Source organism: Archocentrus centrarchus, chromosome 11 (genome assembly GCF_007364275.1).
Source record: "Archocentrus centrarchus isolate MPI-CPG fArcCen1 chromosome 11, fArcCen1, whole genome shotgun sequence".
Lineage (NCBI taxonomy): Eukaryota > Metazoa > Chordata > Actinopteri > Cichliformes > Cichlidae > Archocentrus > Archocentrus centrarchus.
Window position 1 is genome coordinate 29,298,544 of NC_044356.1, and position 21,535 is coordinate 29,320,078.

At 40.3% G+C, this 21,535-nt stretch overlaps 1 protein-coding gene across 1 annotated transcript in view; it reads right to left on the reverse strand.

The window, feature by feature from the left end:
* The window catches only part of trappc9 (trafficking protein particle complex subunit 9), a 244,221-nt gene that overhangs the window by 114,443 nt on the left and 108,243 nt on the right, over positions 1–21,535 (reverse strand). Inside the window, 1 exon segment of the mRNA XM_030741516.1 lies at positions 10,988–11,130. Within this exon segment, the coding sequence (XP_030597376.1) occupies positions 10,988–11,130 (143 nt within the window).

The following is a 21,535-nucleotide window of genomic DNA, read 5'->3' on the forward strand; positions in this document are numbered from 1 at the left end:
GTGAACGGCAGATGGTGGCAGCAATCTTATTAGCTGTGATGAAAACATTGCCCAGCACTGATGAGGGAGCTAGTTAGCTAGCTAGGTGGCAAAGGGTACCTCACTGGACACTTGACGGTAGGATAAAAGAGGGTAAGAAAGAGTAATGGTAAAGGAAATCAGAACAGAGACAGAAGGAAGAATCACAATGGTATGGAGTAATGGGCGGCTTTATCTTTCACCTGCGAACATTTCAGTGAGTGGAGTGGAGTGGGTGTCACCAGCAATCCAGCAGCCCAAAAATTAACCACATTTAATGCCACCCACTTGTTGGGAGCAGGTGAGGTAGTCCGCTTTCAAAGCATCACGCATTTATTAGAAAATAACACTTAGATAACAGACAATAATGTAGAGAGATGCTGCAGTGGTTTCCTGGTTGGATTCTGCCAGAACTGCAGTGTGCTGTTAATCTCCCTTTTATTGACTAAGGACCAGATATGTAACACAACCCCAAAATCACAAAAGCTTCATCATAAATTCATTAACCAAGAGAAACTTTTGCTACACAAAAATATTCTTTTATTCTGATTTTGGCAGTGATGCCAGGAAGGAAGAAATGCTAGGAAAATCATCAGGAATGCTGAAAATTTACATCTGAATTAGGAAAACTCAGAAGATCCCTGTCACTAGATTTGTCAGTATTGCTGGTGAGGAGCCTCAGTTTCAGTTACAAAAGATCTGTGTATATTGAACCAGGTAATATAGAGCAGTTACACTCACTGATGTTTGTATAACTGTATTCGTTAAAGTTGATTAACAATATTATAACCATCATATAACCACCAGTTTGTTGAGCATAAACATGATCATGATTCTAATTATCAGTGTAAGCAAACTACAAAACCTGAATTAAAAACCAACTGTTCTGAGCATTTGCACTTGTGATGTGAATCCATATGAGAATGTAAGCTTCCTCCTTGGAAAAGCTCCTCCTTTCATGTCTAGTCCATTACCAAATCGTGTGTGTCAGCTGGGAGAGCACTGCTTTTAGAGGGAATACAGAGGAGATGATAGATTGATGTTAACTCATGGCCAACACTGATCCAAAAGGTTAAAAAAAACAAACAAACAAAGAAAACAAGAAAGAAAGAAAAGACAAAAACTGCCTCTTAATTTTTTCTCCCATTCTGAATCTGGACATACAGTCATGGCCGAAAATGTTGGCAGTGTTTCTCCCAGAAAATTTTTGCAATCACACATTTTGTTATGCACATGTTCATTTCCTTTGTGTGTATTGGAAAAACACACAAAAAAAGGGGAAAAAAAGCCAAAATTTATATAATTTCATGCTAAACTCCAAAAATGGACCGGACAGAATTGTTGGCACCTTTTCAAAATTTTGGGTAAAAAACTTTGTTTCAAGCAAGTGATGCTCATTTAAACTGACCTGTGGCAAGTAACAGGTGGGGGCAATATAAAAATCACACCTCAAACCAGATAAAAAGGAGAGAGACTCAATCGTTGCATTGTGTGTGCTACACTAAACATGGAGAACGGAAAGAGGAGAAGAGAACTGTCTGAGGAATTGAGAACCAAAATTGTGGAAAAAGATCAACAATCTCAAGGTTACAAGTCCATCTCCAGAGATCTTGCTCTTCCTTTGTCCCCCGTGCGCAACATAATCAAGAAGTTTAAAACCCACGGCACTGTAGTTAACCTCCCTGGACGTGGACGGAAGAGAAAAATCGATGAAAGGTCGCAACGCAGGATAGTCCGGATGGTGGATAAGCAGCCCCAATCAAGTTCCAAAGAAATTCAAGCTGTCCTGCAGGCTCAGGGTGCTTCAGTGTCAGCACAAACTATCCATTGGCATTTGAATGAAAGGAAACTCTATGGCAGGAGACCCAGGAGGACCCCACTGCTGTCACAGAGGCATAAAAAAAAAGCTAGACTACAGTTTGCCATAATGTACGTGAGTGAGCCAAAATCCTTCTGGGACAATGTCTTGTGGACAGATGAGACCAAGATAGAGCTTTTTGATAAAGCACATCATTCTACTGTTTACAGAAAACAGAACGAGGCCTACAAAGAAAAGAACACAGTACCTACAGTCAAATATGGTGGAGGTTCAAAGATGTTTTGGGGTTGTTTTGCTGCCTCTTGCACTGGATTTCTTGATTGTGTGCAAGGCATCATGAAGTCTGAAGATTACCAAAGGATTTTGGGTCACAATGTAGGGCTCAATTTCAGAAAGCTGGTGTAACACCTAAGTTACTAAAAGAAATCTTACCTCAGGATTTTCCTGCCTAAACTTAATGTAAGGAAGCTTAACTGATTTGGGCCAGAAGGTTCGGCTACAGGAAGGAGGTATGAAAAGAATGAGACTCAGACGCAGGTTATGGTTTTGAACATGGCCAGCTTGTGTATTTTAAAGAAAATATATTGTAACAAATAAAATAAATTTTAAATAAAAGTTTCCCTTTGGTACCAGTAATCTTATTTTACAATCACAGTCACTTTCAAAACTCTCGCGGGTGCACCCTTCTAAATTTACAATTCACAATTCAGGTCTCAGTTCAAAGTAAAACCTTTTCAGTGATAAAATCAATTCCACATTGCATTGACTTCAACCATTTCGCAACAACACCTTAATTTGGAGGGACGGTCCAATATGTCCATACCAGGTCCTCTTCCTGCCTGTGGGAGTGTGCTGAGTCCGTAGAAGTTCTTAAGTAAAATGTCCAAAAGTCCAGAAGGTATCCGTGTGTGTGTGTGTGTGTGTGTGTGTGTGTGTGTGTGTGTGTGTGTGTGTGTGTGAGAAAGAGGACAGCAAGTGCCAAATGGTATGGAGAGGATTTTTGCTGCAGCTGCCTTACCACACTGAGCAGTGTAGCAAGGGGAGAAGTCGGCTGGTTCGTCTGAGGGGTTGGCTCGCCATCACAATCAGATCGATCCAAATATAACAAATGATACAACACAAAAAAAGAAAAAACCTGACCTGCCAACGACAGTGTCATAAAACACAATGAGTTTTCATTAAACCACATTTCACAATTTGTTAGCACTTAGAAGCGCTCCTTGTAACATTACCCATGTTTATAATTCAAAATGAATTAGTGCGAAGTGCAATAACCTTAGCATAGGTTTTAACTAGGGCTGGGACTTTAACGCGTTAATTTTGATTAATTAATTACGGGGAAAATAACGAATTAAAAATTTTAACGCATTTTAATCGCACGTTGCACCGAGGAACGTTTCTCAGTGCACGAGTTCCCGGCATACAGATTATATCGACGCACGATGTCAAAAATTCCTTCGAAGGATCCGGCCCAGGTCCTTCGCAGCCCACGAAGACCGCAAAGGCCGGAAGTGAGCGTCTAGCCTTCATATCAGCATCGCCTGCCCTCACCTCTGCATAGCTCATGTCGCCTAGCAACCATGAGTGCGAAGCACAGCTGTGGAAAATCAGCTGGTTAAACAGAGAACGAAATTTTGCTCCTTTTTGTGGTTTAATTTTAAGTATTTTATTCAAAATAAGCTGTTAAAACAAGCATGACACATTTCAACATCAAGGCATACAGCTGAGTGAATGATTAATTTCCAACTATATTAAGTGAGACATTAATGTTGAATAAAACTATCCAGTTATGATGCTTAACTTTAATTTCAGGAGTTTATCACATGAGCACTTCCACCCTTCATTGGTCTGTGTAGTAGACTGGTGGGAAAATGAACAAAATTTTGAAGTTTAAGCTTATGTATATTGATTCATTCATCAACTAAACTTAAATTAATATTTATCATGTTAAATATTTAAATGTGATTAAAATGCAATTAATTTCGATTAATTACACAGCTCCTAAGTAATTAGATTAATTTTTTTAATCGAGTCCCACCCCTAGTTTTAACTGCTTCTTCAGTCTCCTCTCAATAGTTTAAATATTTACAATCTCAATCACATTCTTAATAAAAAACAAAACTTAATATTGTAAACCTTTTCTTCGATAAATATTAAAAACATTTTACTCACACTGAACTAAAAATTGCAAATAAGCCAGGAACAGGTAAAATAATTTGCTCACCGATTTCACGAGAGGCCAGCGCAACACTAAATGGCGCCACCTCCGACCTCTGACTCTCTACAACCAGAAATACAGAGAGAACAGATCCAGTCAACATTCATGAGCTCAACGCATCGCTCCAGCAGTTTACATGCACAAAATCATGCTTAGCATCTGTAACGCTTGCTAACTGATTTCAGTTATTTTTTCCAAAGGGTGTGCAACCAAATATTAAGCTGAGGATGCCACTAATTTTGTCCAGCCCATTTTTGGAGTTTTGCATAGAATTATATAAATTTTGGCTTTTTTCCTCTCTTTTTTTTGTGTTGGTCCAATACACAAAAAGGAAATAAACATGTGCATAACAAAAGATGTGTAATTGCAATAACTTTCTGGGCGAAATACTTCATTTTCTGGAAGAATTTCAGGGGTGCCAACATTTTTGGCCATGACTGTATAACTGTCATATTTCTTACATCAGTATTGGTGAGATGGTCTGCCTTTAGGTCTGCTTCATATGTTACTTGATACCAAACATGTGCTGATTAAGGACCTCTGCCAGTGTATTTCAAGCAGATCTGACCACCACCATCGGGCCTAACCCCCAAATACAAGTGTTAAGTTAGCCAGTGGATCTTATGCCTCTTTTTGACTAGTACCTACTTGGCTCAACACAACTGGGTTTTTAGGGTTTTCCATTACGTGGTAGTACCTGGTACCAGGTACAGGTTTAGTACCTACTCAGCCAGGATTCCAGATGAGCTGAGTCGAGCCAAAAATGTGATGCCAACAGACTGCATTCCACTGACTGGCCAGGGAGTGACGTCCCTAGATGAGTCACAATTGCTGACTACCAGTGTTTCCCCAACAGTGAATTAAACTCTTAAATGAAGTCTTAACTTTCAAACAGGCCTTTGAATGGATGTGAAAGAAATGAGAGCTCACGTGGTCTAAAACTCAAACTAGTTCTCATAAAGACAGCTGGACAAGGACGTGGTGTATTTTTTGTTGTTTATTTTTCTTTTCTTTTTATTCTTTTATTGTCTTTAGGTCATAAAGATAATTCATAATCAGCCACTGCATTAGTTTTCAGTTTTGGCAAACTGATCAAATCTTTTCCACTCTAGAGAAAGGCTGCAACAAGTTGCTGGAAGTATTGGCATTAAAATATTAAAACTGGAATACTGCAGCCAATTAGTCAGGGAAAACTGTAAAGAAAATACAAGAAATAGGGAAAACAGTTAACTAAAGAGAGCTGTGGACAAGAAAGAAGCATGATGCAGGTCAAGCCATATGAAGAAAAAGAGAGGAAGATGAAGGGAGAGAAACAGACACAAAAAAAGAGGCAAGGAAAAAAGAAAGCAGAATACAGAAAATGCAAAATACAAACCAGCTGAAGAGATGATGAAAAGGGAAAGAACACTCATGTAAAACACTCATGTAAGCAGCTTCTGTTCTACTGCACAAGCAAGGAACTGAGGGCGCAAGAGCCACATCTCACCCAGCAAGCAACAAGAAAAAAATAGTCTCAGGAAATAAGGAAGATTTCTTGGGAGGTTTTTTTTGTTGTTGTTGTTGTTGTTTGTTTTCTTCTTTTTTAAAGAGATTAGCAGAGGCACAGTAGATAAGTATAGAGGGAGGAAGGGGAGGAGAAAAAGAAACACAAAAACAGATCGTAAGGATAAGCTGCTGTATTATTGAGCAGTTTCATACCACCACTTCCAAATTCTCTTTTAACTCCCAGCCAAGAAAAAAATTCAATAGCGCTTATCACAACACGTACCGTTGACCCTTCCACAGGGGAAATTCAAAGGGAATTCAAACAAAATGAACGTGTGCAGACAAAACGAAGGTAAACAGGCTATGGATTTGTGAATGGCTGTTATTACAATCCGAGTACCTAATGTCTTGGAATACTGAATGTAAATCTGTGAACCTTGTAAAGCTCACCTTGTAATCTCAGAATAGTCAGACATGTTATTTACTCCATTATGTTAAATGGTAACAGTGATGAATCAGTGTACGGTCAAGCTGTTTCCAAACCTGGGGGGCCCATTCACATTGTCACAAAAGATGCTGGTATGTGTATTTTATAGGGTTAAAGTGAGATAATCCTGTGTATGTACAGTCCTGTGAAAAAGTATTTGCCCCCCTTCCCAATTTCCTTTTTTTATTTTTTCATATTTGTCACACATGCTTCAGATCAAACAAATTTTAAAATTAGACAAAGAAAACCTGTGTAAAAACAAATTGCAGTTTTTAAATGATGACTTCATTTTTTTTTAAAGGGAAAAAAGCTATCCAAACCTACCTGGCCTTATGTGAAAAAGTAATTGCCCCCTAAACCTAATAATTGGTTGTGCCACCTTTGGCAACAAAAAATGCAATCAAGCATTTGTGGTAACTGGCAACGAGTCTTTCACATGGAGGAAATTTGGCCCACTTCTCTTTGCAGAATTGTTTTAATTCAGCCGCACTGGAAAGTTTCGAGCATAAACGGCATGTTTAAGGTAATGCCAAACCATCTCAATCAGATTCAAGTCCAGACTTTGACTAGCCCCCTCCAAAACCTTTATATGGGTTTTTTTGAGCCATTCAGAGGTGGACTAGCTGGTGTGTTTTGGATTATTGTCCTGCTGCATTACCAAGTGTGCTTGAGCTTCAGGGCACAAACTGATGGCCGGACATTCTCCTTCAGGATTTTCTGGTAAAGAGCAGAATTCATGGTTCCATCAGTTACAGCAAGTCGTCCTGAAGCAGCAAAGCAGCCCCAGACCATCACATTACCACCACCATGTTCGACTGTTGGTGTGATGTTCTTTTTTATGAAATGTTGTGTTAGTTTTACGGGACTCAAACCTTCCAAAAAATTAAACTTTCGTCTTCTGAGTCTACAAAATATTTTCCCAAAAGTCTTAGTGATCCTCAAGACGTTTTTTGGCAAATGTGAGACGAGCCTTTGTGTTCTTTTTGGTCAGCAGTTTCTCCTTGGACCTCTCCCATGGATGCCATTTTTGCTCAGTCTCTTTCTTATTGTTCAATCACGAACTCTGACCTTAACTGAAGAAAGTGAGGCCTGCTGTTTTTTAGATGTTGTTCTGGGTTCTTTTGTGACCTCCTGGATGAGTCGTCGATGCGGTCATGGAGTAATTTTGGTAGGCTGGCCACTCCTGGGAAGGTTCAGCACTGTTCCAAGTTTTCTCCATTTGTGGATAATGGCTCTCACCGTGGTTCACTGGAGTCTCAAAGCCTTAGAAATGACTTTGTAACCCCTTCCACACTGACAGATTTCACTGACTTTGTTTCTCATCTGTTCTTGAGTTTCTGTAGATCATGGCATGTGTTGCTTTTTAAGATCTTTTTGCCTACTTCATTTCATCAGACAGGCTCTAAAAAACAAGACATTAAATGATCTAATCACACAGTGAGTTAGAAATCCAAAATCCTAATCTAAATTTACCTTAAATGACTCCATACAGAATACAGCCTGCTCTACACAAGACTCCATACAAATATGAAAAGGGGCCAAATGTTAACACATTTTGTTCCAACAGTACAGCCTGTCTGTGAGTGAGGAGGCTTCTTGCGTTTTACTTATGTGCTAAGGTTTCTGAACACCATGCTTTTAGGTTGGTAAGGGTCAAGGACCGAAGATGTAAACCCCACTGAGTCACTGAATGTGGTACTGAGCTATAAAAAAAAAAACAACAAAAAAAAGGTCAGTTCACTGGAGAGGAGTTTTTAAGACCTGCAGGCAGTCTTCTGAAACATTTCTAAAGCCTTCAATTTCAGCACATTTTAAATGTTTTGAGATTTGGTTGAGAGCCAATAGATATTGTTTAACAGAGCGGCAAGGCTGAGAAAGCTAAGGGTGCTATAGAGGTAAGGAAGGGGGGGGTTCTGATGGCAGGGTGATGGTACTGTATAACAGTCAGTGCAGCATATCTATCAGCACAGTGCCAAGATTGATGGCTTAAACTGCAGATATTATTACTGCTAATGATTCACCTCAAGTGGCCATTACTCTGCTACGATCCGTCTCCCTTGCTTGGAGTTTTTTCATGACAGTTGGGGAGCTAAAATAGTAAAGCGAAGTGAGACAGAGACAGACCAGGGAATGAGAGTGGGTGAGGATGTGTGAGGATATGCGAGACCATGAATATCCATTCAGTATCCTTTCACGTCGGCCCCTATCTGACCCGTCTGTGAAAATATCATCTCTATGTCCTCGGGTTGGTTAACAATAGTGTCATAGCATGGCTGCTGCTGCAGTGGTTAAAGAGAATGTCAGTATCTGTTCACCAAATCAAGAGAGAAAAATTGTGTGTGTGCGAGACAAAATGAAGTTTTAAAAAAAAGATTTATTACCAGCTGCTGTGACAAGGGAAGCTGTGAGATAGGTTATTATTCATTGCTTGTCTGGTACTACAGTTGGTAAGGTTGAGTTAGTATTGTTATTTTATCTGTTTGAATGATGGAGTCGCACAAATAGCCCAATAACACATAAAAACTGCATGCAAGCTGAAAGGCACAATCTCAAACTTTGAGGAAGAACCACTGAACAAAACCAAGTTCTTTACTGTGACCATTTGGAAAACACTGTTTTACTTCATCAAATATGAGTTACTTTAGCAATTTTAGGCACCACGTAGCGTCCAGTCAGGCCAAAGTCAGCAATAAGGGCACGATAAAATACTGATTAAGAGGTGACCGAAAGGGTAGTTTGAGAAATGGCTCCAAAAGCAAACATAATCTTCATGTTAAAAATGCTCAAACTACTGTAAACAGATTTAAAGAGGAAAAAAGGTTTTGGTCCTTACGCATAACAACTGTACAGTGGGCGATTCTTCTTTGTGACTCATTCATCTGGAAGGTGATAAGAGTTTAAGTTAGGGACGTGACTGCTTTAACTGATAGGTGTGCCAACAGGGGGAGCTGCAGCCAATTCCTGTCTGCCAGGCCTCACCTCCCCTAACTGGAGTCAATGAATGGGACCTTTCCAACATCTTTGTGTTGTTGGTGCCTACAGATGGTCCAAGACTCTTGTGTTTCAGTTTAGGTCAGAAAAATAGACAATAGACAACATCGGTGGCAAGCTTATGGAAATATTTGGTGTAGAGAAAAAACAGACAAAAAAGATGCTAAGTGTTTATTGGATGTGTAAATACTGTCAACTTATAGAGGAACTTCATAGAAAATCCTGTTTTTGCTCACATCAGAGTTTCTGCTTGCAGCAGACATGGACAAATGCATCTCACCACCCACTGACATCACTTTAGTTGTGTTTATAGATTCAATAAAGGCCACCAGCAAGGATAAAAGGGATAAAGTGTGGTTAAAGGTTTGGTGTTAAGTATATAGCCAATCAATTAAGGACGTAGACATGGTAAAGACAACCTCCTGAAGTTCAAACTGAGCATCAGAATGGGGAAGAAATGTGATGTCCGGGGTGACCCACTAGACAGTACAGAGAATGGGTCAAAAAAGGAAAAAATATCCAGTGAGTGCCAGTTCACTGGGCAAAAATGTCTTGCTGATGCCAGAGGTCAAAGAAGAATGGCCAGTGTCAAGATGATAGGAAAACAACAGTAACTGAAGACAGTAACTCAAAAAAAAAATAATAAAAATTGCTCATTACAGCCAAGGTATGCACAAGAACATCTTTGAATGCACAACACACTGAAGCAGATGGGCTACAGCAACAGAAGCCCACAGCAGGTGCTACTACTGTCGCCTAGGAACAGGAAACTGAACCTACAATTCACACCGATTCAATAAAACTTGACAGCAGAAGAGTCGAAAAACATTTCCTGGTCTGATTCTCAATTTGCTGCAACATTCCGATGGCAGGGACAGAATTTAGCATAAACAACACCAAAGCATGGATTCATCTTGTTCTGTATCAATGAACAGGATGAATCAGGTGGTGGTGGTGTAATGGTGTAGGGCAGAGGTCCCCAACCCCCGGGCCGCAGACCAGTACAGGGCCGTGGGTCATTTGGTACCGGGCCACACTTAAAGATAGCTGGGGCGCCTGGGTGGCTTAGTGGTGAAGCCGGCGACCACATACATATGCCGCGTTACGGCCCGGGTTCGCATCCCGGCCCGTCGCCAATTTGCCCACGTGTCTTCCCCAGTATCTTTCCCCCATTTCCTGTCTCTCTCCACTGATGATAAAAGCCGCTGTGGCCAATAATGCAAAAAAAAAAAAAAAATGCAAAAAAAAAAAAAAAGAATAAATAGCTTACATTATTTCTGTTTTACTTATTATCTGAGTCTGAACGATGTTTTATTTTGAAAAATGGGCGGATTATCTCCGTTACATCTGTCTATGACTTCCTCTTGACATTTCAAGATGCTTGTCCCGTTCACATGATTCGTCACCGCTAAAATTAAACCCAGAAGCTTCACTGGTTCCCGTGCCTGTCTAACGAAATCGGTTGGTTGGCGTACATAATGCTCGTTTAAATATTTGAGTGCTCAACAACAGTAAAAAAAAACCATATAAGAACTAGTCCATTTACCATTTATATTTAGCAACACCGGGGACAGCCTAAGTTGAAGTCACATAAACTGGATTTTCTCTCTAAATCGGATGGCTTCTGCAGGTCCCGATTTTTTCTTGACGTTGATTCCAATAAAATCATCACCTAAATCAGTTGGATTTTCACCTACCTTGGATAAAAAATCTGCTCCCATTGTAATGCATTTCCAATTAAATGTGATCCATAAGTCGGATGAGTTCAGCGCTAAAGCCCTCCTCAGCTCCCGCCCGCCCACTTCCATGCATAGGCTCGTTCATGCACAACTACACACCATGGCTCAAAAAAGGTTGGGGACCACTGGTGTAGGGGGTAACTCTTTATGTACAAAATGTGATTATTACAGTAAAATAGACATTTAAAAAATATAGACAGGCTACACATAATGAAAATTTTTAGAGTTACCTGGTAGCAGGGAGGGTGCTGACCCTGGTAAAAAACACTGAAGGTTCCACATCAACGTGGACGCCCAAAGACAACTCCCTGTAGTAGCCCTCAACTTTGCCTGCTCCCCCAGAGTACTTGAAGTTGAGCACTGCCTCCAAAGTCTGCAAAAGAACAAAGGAGGGGGAAAAAATGTAGATCAAGACAAACTAAAACAAGCAAGCACAGGTGTTGTGAAGTTACTCTGAACAGATGATTCATACACAACATATCGCATCCTAAAACTGAGAGGAGAAGGTGGTACAGTATGTGGGTGAAACGGCATGGATTTTCTGGCTGTGTGCCACTGTAATGGAGGGATTGGACACACAGAATTGCTCAAAGGTACTTTGTGTTGGGGAGAGAGCAAGGGGCACAGGATAAGCAGCCAAGTAGGCGAAGCATGGGGAAATTAAAAGTGGCAGTTTATGGTGAAGGAGCACTAGCTGACTCAGGCAATGGGGCTGAAACAGGGTAAAAAGACCATCCAAGGTCCTGCTTTTTTTCTTATTCAGCATATATCATCTCTCTGAAAATTGCTGATGGAGGCACTGGCTGTGCCTTTCCAGAAAAGAAAAAAAAAATCTCTGATTCCTTGATTATTTTCATTCTTTGTCTACTTTTGTGGGGGCTGAGAGCCAAAGTGGAATGATTCAGAGCCTGCTGGCTAGACGTCTGGCCTATTACACCCTAATGAACAAAGCAGAGCCCACTGAGCAATGAGAGATAATGACATTAAAGAGAATTATTATTATTGTAGATCCAGCAGCTTAATTCCAAACTTACACTTATCTGGAACAGTATGGGCTTCATTTCACATTCTGGTATATTTTCATGATCTATACACCTCCAGTCTTCCCATGAAAACTATTCATTAGCATGCTTGAAAGAGTGCCCTACAAGTGTTGTAAACCTTATGTGGGCTATGAGACCAGCTACCAGCCACCTATGAAGTGTTGAGATCCCTTCCATGGAATTCAACCCCCACTCACACTCACATGATGGTGAGGTGGGGCAATGTCTCACAAAGGGCTCACACCTTGGCCCCTGTGACAGTAATGAACCACGACTTCATTCACACCTTGGCTCATGTGACCCTTAATAACTTATATGATTACAGTGTAGATCAATGACTCTCAGGACCACCTCCAAGGGGACAGCCCCACTAGAAGTTAAATAACTGGTGGACTCCATCAGTTTTTAGAATTGAAGAAGCCTCTTGCATAAGAGGTGAAATATCTTCACAAATCAAAAAGAAGTCCAGTTGCCTTAATTTCAAGCAATTAAGACTACCGTGACCTGGATGGCTAAGAGCCTACACAGACATATTAACTCTGATGCTCATTTAACTGCAAAAATTCTAAATCTAAAGAGAAGAACTAAAAACTTGAGAGACCCAGACTAGAAACAAGTATATTTATCTGTAAACACAATAAGACACCTGAGAAAAACATTCGACTAAACTAAACAAACCTAAAACCGGTTTGTTAGTTCATCTCTCACTGCAGAACTCCTAAATAAGCTCATTCTTCCTAAACAGTGAGCCCTTGTACAGAGCCTGGTAACCTTATATGTTCAACAGAACATTTTAAAATGTTCTCATTCACAAATACCATAATGTATGTGGATTGGACGCTTCAGGTTTTCACATCACACTTGTTGAAGTTGCATTATGAGTTGCATTATGAATCAGAATTCACTTCAAAACTAGTGTCCTAAAATCCTCTTATACATAAGTCACCCATAGAAATGCTTCTCTCATACAGCAGATGGGTGTTAAAGCAGCTGTTCAGAATCAGACTGCACTTCCTGAGGTTTCTCACATGATGTCATGTGCACATTGCTTGAGATCTGGATATGATACAACCACCATTTGCTAAGGAAAATTTTGTACGCCCCAACTGGTTGGCAGGGGTTGCTGGCTCTCGCCGGGTAAAATCGCTTGGAAAGAAGGCGGTGCACCAAAAACCTCCTACAGATTGCTTTGTTTACTAACAGATTTCCATGGTTGCTTGTAGTTTTTCATGTTTGCCTGGAGACACTCACTAATTACTAGCCAAGCGGTAGTAAAACTTGAAAAAGTGTGACACAAACCAGAAATGGACGACAACTTTTACTTTGAAGGCACACGGTCTCCCCATTTTCAGGTTGTGCCACACTTTTCACAGTCTAACTACAGCTCTGAGAATAGCTGGCCAGTGTTTTGTAGGCAAGTCAGTCACTTGCATGCAAACTATGAGCAACCAAAGCTATCACAAGGAGGTTTTTGACAACCAGTTAGGCGATACCTGTCACCAGGGAAAAATGGGTGTGTCAGTAGGGAAAAATGGGGGTCACTGACTGGTCTGTGGGCATATGTGACTGCGGTTTAGCAAACATTTTCTCAGTGACTGACACCGACCTCCAACAAGCACTCACAACTGGTCGGCGAACACTCATTTTTCCCTCAAGACTATTGGTTGCCTGATGGTCATGGACCAGTCCCTAAGCCTGTGTGACTGGGGCTTTATTCATTTGATCCTACATTGTCACCATGACTGTCACATGTCCAAAATTAACAAGTTACTGTAATGCAAAACCTCAATATCATAATGCACAAAGAAGGGCGATAATTCAGGCATATTGATTTTCTGGTTATCGTACTATATCTTATTATATTCATTATAACACCAGCAAGTGCTTCTTTTTTCCTGTCCTCCTTTGTGTGTCCTGTATTTGAGACAGAGATATTGGTAGCAGGTCCTTTGTGTCCTGTAGGTCTGGCTTGTTTAGCGAAAGAGTTCAGGGGTCTGGTCTACTGTTTATGAAGCTGTGTTATCTTCCCCAAGCTGTCCCTGAGCAATTTTTCTGATGTGATGGGAAAAGGTGTGTGCCATTATCATAGAAGGGTGTGCTTTAGGTGGGCGGTACATGTCAAAGTAACATCCAACTGATTGCCAGCACCCAGGCGAGATGAAGATGATGAACGTCAATAATTTCACCTGTTAGTGTACTCAATGACAAACAGTAGCCTTAATATCATTTGAATGTTCAGTTTTAAGAGGAAGCCTGACCTCATGATGGAATACTTAAATAAAATGTGTGCAAAGGCTGCAAATTAAAATTCTGATATCCTCTATAAATACTTTTGTCTCCTACTACTACTGCCGAAGGGAAGCAGTGGAGCCAGTCTGCTTTGGATCTGGAGGAAGAACAGCTGTCTGACAATGCCAGTAAGAGACAGACTCATGCTGTGCTGGCAGAAAGGAACAGCATGGTGATATAAATCTCATTTAAACTGATTGACTAAAATCCCTCCAATCTCTTCAGTAGAGAAACTGACTGAAGACGGTTTCCATAAGAAATCCACATTTTCTCTGTAACAAGGTGCTATTCACTTATTTTCCTCCAGTGAAGACTAACTTTACCTTTCCAACACTATTACCTAAACCTTTGTTTTGCCACAGAACTCATTTGTAGTCTAAATTATTTTAAACACATCAAACAGCCACGACACTGCATTGGGACATAATGCTTCACTGAAACAAACAACCACTGTTGCATAGCTCTATAGTGTATTGTGACATATTTGTTAATGGTGAGTATTTCTCAACAGTGAGACACAAAAAAGATATGCAACTAATTTTTCCTCCAAGCTGACGAGTTGCTATGTTCTGCAAGTGTCATCTTGTGACTGCCTGTGTGGTACTAATGGCTTCAACATGATCCTCTTGAGGATCAGCAATTGTCTCAGTGACACTATCAAACAGCGACTGTGTACTCCCGATTCCCTTTTCAGCCGGGGGCCAACCTCTGAGCTCCTCGTTCATTCAATACTCTCTCGCTCTGCTCTTGGCCCTCTTAGGACCCCACGCCAATCAGCCTGGGCTAAAAATATGTCCTTCTGTAATGAGCTGGCTGTGCTAGGAGTACGCCAGTAACACACTGCTTTAACAACACAACACAATGCCTGGCTGCACATATGCATTAAAACAACATGATTAGTGAGAATGCCCAGATTAAAGCAATGACTTGATTAAAGTGTTCACTGTTACTGACAGCCAGAGGCTGCATTTGGTGTTTGCATCCAAGTTAATGTCTTGTAGTCTGTGGCCAATGAGAAAACAGGTAAGACAAGAGGAAATAAATGAAAACGGGGCTAGTGTTACTTTGGTGAATGATGTTTTGACCTTTTCACATGTGCAAGCTGCCAGTGCCACCAATCCTGGACTTTAGGAAAACATAACAAATTTTAGACACAAATGATTATGTTATCCTGTTAAATTGACACGGTCTATGAATGTTACAGATGGGCAGAACTGACAATATTTTCTGCCTAGTCTCCCACATTAATGTTGCCATGTTAGCCATAGCCACTAGCCCCTACCTTAAAGATGACTTAGCTTGACTTAACAAACAGGTCATCTAACTGAAGTATTTAAAAGAGTTTAAAATGTACAAACTGCATGCAGCTGACTTTAGGCTGACTTACTACAACAACAATCTCTAGTGTGGGGCCTGATGACTTGATCACTGTCTAATAATGTATGGGTTGCGTAACAAAGACTGATTGGACAACTTATTTTTCAGATTATCATCGAAATCTGTTAACAAGCAGAGGTCATCGTGGCCATGGGGAGAGCATTATAACACTCTAAAAAAAACTAAAAATTATTCTGATCCTACATTATGAGAAAGAAGTGCAAACATGGCTAACACTTTTAATTCCAGTCATTGTGTAGGTTGAAATTACTGGGATCAGTCTGACCTCAAATATAAAGCGTGTTTATAAAGCGAGTTACTGGCTTCATTTTAAATTTTAATAACAGAGATTGTGATAAAAGTGCTAAGGGTCAGTTACTCACACGGTTTTACAATTAGCACTGCATATTCACACTGCTTAAACACATTTATTGAAAGAAAGAAAAAAAAAGATGAATATATTTGATTAAAATATTACATCCAACATGCGAGAACTGTTTTTTTTTTAACTCTATATTTAGAGATTTTTAAAATCTGTAAAAAAAAAAATGCAAACTATTTATATTATGTAAAGTCTACTTAAGGGAAGAAAAAAAAATCAAACAATGACATCATGATAACCAGCTTACACTTTTGAGCTCTTGCCAGGGAGGTGCTGCCACGTGCTGCCATCTTAGCTACACTAAGGTAAGTCTTAAGTATTTCTCACACCTTTTATTTCAGTCCCTTGAATTAAAACTTACAGATGTGATGCACAGACGTAAAGTTGTGTCACTGTCCAAAGATTTACGGACCTGCCTATCTGATACTAATGAGTTCATCTGAGGTATACTGAGGCCTTTACCCTGACCTTAGTTATTGTGTCTGAAAGATGTGTCGCAGAGGGTTCAGTCTGTACAAAATAAAACACTATCAAAGAACAGAAGTCTCAGAAATAAGCACAGCCTGAGCCTCTAAACTAACCCTAAAGATCTTAACTTTAATGAGATTTGAAGAATATAAAAAAAAGACCTTGAAGATCATTTTTGCTGATTATTCGCTTCAAACCTTGGTGAGTGTGTAAGGAACTAACTGACATAAAAGTGATTCAGGATAACGGCTGGCAGTTAATATTATTGCTATCTACCCTGCGGTAAGCCATTCATAATTGCTCACTCTGCACCTATGACTTGGTGGTACATAATCCACACAGGTCAGTGGGCAGAGGACAATGCTTACTTCTGCACAAGCTTTACTCATTTACTGCTCAAGAGCTTGATGTAAAAAAGCCACAAAACAGCAAATCTCTTGGACACAGTGCTGTGGTGCCACAGTAAGCTTTCACTTATTCAGACATTATAGCATTCTGGCAAATATGGTGTTTCTTTGCGGGTACATCTCTGCAAACTTTGTGCCTGCGATGATGCAATAAATCAATTTAAATTTTCATAAAGCATTTGCAACCATTCCTGCATATTATACTAACGTTTTTCTACATTCTTGATAATATCATCAGCATAAAGCTTATTCTGGATTAATATAAATGTACTCCAAAAAAAAAAAAAAACACCAATTGCTGGTGTCTTCACTGGTCTTTGTTTTATCTTTTAAAAACACTTACTCATCGCAGACAGGACACGTAAGGCAGACTGGCTTTTACCTTGAATGCCATCACTCCACATTGCTGTTTTGTGTCACAACAAAACCCCAAAAGACCATACACTGAGTTCATCCACACAAATGCAACATCTGTTTGACAATAGAGATGCACACTGAACATCATGCACAGCATTCACACTCCTACACATAATGGGTTAACAAAAAGGAGAAGACAAAAACAGAAGGCTTTTTGAATGCACTGGCACTGAGATAAAGACCCTGACACATCGTGCTGAGGAGATTATGGCATGACCACATGTCTCCTGACAGGAATACTGAAGAAGCATCACAATGCCTACGAGTGACAGGTAGACAGGGACAGAGGACTCTCAAAAATGCACAAGCTTACGTGGTTTATCGACTACTGTTTGTTGGCAGAAGCAATGTCCTGGTGTTTCTTAGAGTACTTCAACATTTTAGGAAATTCACTTATAGGCTGTCTTACTCAGAATCACACGAGAAAAATCAATATCAATTTAATCAGTGTGCATTCAATACCAAGGCAGTTCCTTGACAGCATAGTTTAGCACACTGAAAGAACCTATGCAGTGACCACTGAAGGCACAGTCATAGTCTTTGAAATATAAGTAGTCTTTTATTTTTAGTTCTGTGTTGTTTTAATGAACTGTCAAAAGATGGCAAACCCCTTTGATACAACAGCTACAAATTAACTAAAACACAACAACTTAAATAAGTAGAACGCCATATACAGTATATTGTCAAAAGTATTTCCTCATCTGTCTTCACACACACATATGAACTTGAGTAACATCCTATTTTTATCCACAGGGTTTGAAATAATGTTGGCCCACCATTTGCAGCTATAACAGCTTCAACTCTTCTAGGAAGGCTTTCCACAAGGTTTAGGAGTGTTTATGGGAATTTTTGACCATTCTTCCACAAGCCCCTTTTGCCAGGCCACAGTTGTAAATAAGAATTTGTTCTTAATCTGTTTAAATAAAATAAAAAAAAACATTTGTGAGGTCAGACACTGATGAAGGCCTGACTCACAGTCTCTGCTCTAATTCATCCCAAAGGTGTTCTGTCAGGTTGAGGTCAGGACTCTGTGCAGGCCAGTCAAGCTCTTCTACACCAAACTCACTCATCCATGTCTTTATGGACCTGCTTTGTGCACTGGTGTGCAGTCATATTGGAACAGGAAGGGGCCATCCCAAACTGTTCCCACAAAGTTGGGAGCATGAAATTATCCAAAATGTCTTGGTGTGCTGAAGCATTAAGAGTTCCTTTCACTGGAACTAAGGGGCTGAGCCCAACTCCTGAAGAACAACCCCACTCCACCCCCCCCCCTCCACTAAACTTTTCTGACTGCATTGTGCCAAATGTAAAGTACTGTTCTCCTGGCAACTACCAAACCCAGACTCATCCACTGGATTGCCAGATGGAGAAGCGTGATTTGTCACTCCAGAGAACACGTCTCCACTGCTCTAGAGTCCAGTGGTGGTGTGCTTTGCACCACTGCATCTGACTCTTTTTTTTACATTGTGTTTGGTGATGTAAGGTTTGGATGCAGCTGCTCGGCCATGGAAACCTATTCCATGAAGTTCTTTATGCACTGTTCTTGAGTTAATCTGAAGGTCTGTAGTGATTGACTCTGCAGAAATTTGGGGACTTCTGCGCAGTGTGTTCCTCAGCATTTGCTGACCCTGCTCTCTGATTTTACTCAGCCTACCACTTCGTGGCCAAGTTGCTGTAATTGCCAGTCACTTCCACTTTGTTATAATACCACTAACAGTTGACTGTGGAATATTTAGTCGTGAGGAAATTTCACAACTGGACATGTTGCACAGGTGGCATCCTATCATGGTACCATGCTGGATTTCACTGAGCTCATAAAAAAAACCACCCATTCTTTCACAAATGTTTGTTGAAGCAGTCTGCATGCCTAGGTGCTTGGTTTATACACCTGTGGAACACCGGAATTCAATAATTTGGATTGAGTGAATACTTTTGGCAATATAGTATAGCTCAATGAAACAAAATACAGTGTGAACCAATAAAAATTTTACTAAGGTAAAAACTAATCTGAAATCAAAATAAACACAATAAAGTCAAATAAGTACAAATTTAAAATAAAAATATTAGGCTGTAATATAAATAAACACAGTCAGTAAAAAAACAGCATCCAACGACATGAAGGTGATTTGGTGCATTGAGTGTAAGGCAGGGTTCGGCAACCCGCGGCTCATTCAGGCTTAATCTGCGGCTCTGTGGGGCTCGCGGAAGTAAATTATAAGTATCCAGTTGAAGTGCATTTTATTTTTGTCAGTTCGGTTTTTGTTGTAGTTTTAAATTGGAACATTATTGTAATCTTGAAATATTAAAATAAAATCATTTTATTTATTTATTTTCATTTCTCAATATATGCGTCACTCGCTTCCGGCTTCCGCTAGTATATGCGGCTCTCAGTGTTTTGTTTTCCGTGGAAACCGGGTTGAAATGGCTCTTTCCGTATTAAAGGTTGCCGACCCCTGGTGTAAGGTAAAGTAGGGCTGAAATAAAATAAAATTACATGAGAGAACAGATGAGTCTCTGTGAGACAGATGTGTTGCACTGCAGAGAGATACAGTATTGGGCATGCAAGACTTCCTGTATCTGTCCTTGTGGCAGTGGTGCTGAATCGGTCTGTTAGAGAAACTGCCGCTGCCTGTCTGGTAAGTGTTGCAGAAGGTGGTCAGAATTATCCAAGATGGATAACAGTTTGCTCAGTGACGACCTCTCCCCACAGCTTCAAATGTTTACAGTTTGCAGCCAATCACAGAGCCAGCCTTCATGATCGGTTGCTGTTAGTGTCACCAGCAAAGATGCCGCTCCCTCAGAGGGATGAAAGCAAATTACACTGTGCTCACCACAACAGACTGATGCAAAATCTCCAACACTTTTTGCTGCACACATTGAAGGATCTCAGCCTACTCATCCCTTTCTTGTATACAGCTGCTGTTTTGGTCTTCCAGTTCTTCCTATTGCCAATGTGGATGCCCAGGTACAGAGTCCATGTAGCTGCCCCTCTTCCTTCTACAGTCACCATGACTCTGATCTTATTCACATTCAGAAACCGATTATTTCTCCCAAACCACAACAACAAGTCATCCACGTCCTCCTCCTGCCCATCACTTATACATCCAACCACTACAGAATCAGAGTATTTCTATAGGTGACATGACCCAGAGTTGTATCCAAAGCACATACTGCAACCTGTCAGGCAGTCGGTATGCCATGAGATGGTGGACATGTTTATTAACATTTCTTACAGCTTAAGCTCTCTGCAGCCTATAGATGATTAAATCAACTACACCACTGATTTGGTTGATATGCAAACTGCAGAGAATCCAAAGATGATTTCACCTGCAGTGTCAGGTGAACCAAGACTAGTCTTTTCAACACCTTCATCACATGTGATGTGAGGGCAACTGGTGAACAGTCGTTAAGGAACAAGTGAAGATAGGTTCTTCCACATCACCGGTACCACCTGCTGCTTCAGACTCAGTTTGTAACTAACTCAGAATCACAGACAGTAGCCAAAAACTAACAAAAAGTATATCTCAAAAATATATTTTTTCAAACAGGTGTACTGGATTTTTCTGATGACCTGTTAACAGGTAACAGAGCCCACTGTTCTTTTAAAGCAGATAGGAAGAGGATGGTACGGTACTTTCAGCTGCTCCCTTATTTCCCGACAGGTTGTCACAGTAGATGGATCTGAATGTTTTGCTTAGCTGCAGCCTTAATTTACATGCATTTTTTTTTTGTTAATTTATCTTTAAGCTCAGGTCTACTGGCATAAGGTTGCAAAACAACAAATGCTTCAAAACAGAATGAATCTTTGCACTTGTGCAGGCTCTCTCTTCCAGTCTGACATTGTCTGATTTCTTTTTTACAATGTTGGAGTGAGGAACCAAACACTAATCTAATGGTAGTAATTGCAAAGACACACACAGAAAAAAATTTTACCACATTGCTTCCACAGTTCTCTGCAAAAGCCAGAGTGAAAACCTCTGGTGTCAAACATTACCTTCCTGTAGATAGCCAAATTGGAAATGGCAAAAATGGAAGATACACTTACACCAGATTTTGTGTTTCAAAACATTTATTTTCCAACGTCAATCTGAAAAAAGGTGGTGAATAACACATTCCATTCCCTACGCACATTTGTTTCTGTTTTTATTATCTGCTCATGTACTCCATGTCTTCTTTTTTTTCAGATTTTCCAACATAGCAGGGACAGATTGCTAAATATAGGGTTGACGCAGGGTCATGGTGTACTTTGACAATGAGATGAAATTGAAGTCTGTGTGCCTAATTGTCCTTTAAATGAGGCTTGACCCCTGCTTAGGTTGCATCTGCCTAGTGGCAGGGAACTGTGCCATTGGCCAGTAGAGCTATTCAAGCTGCCTGTTGGCCTCAGCTTCAGCA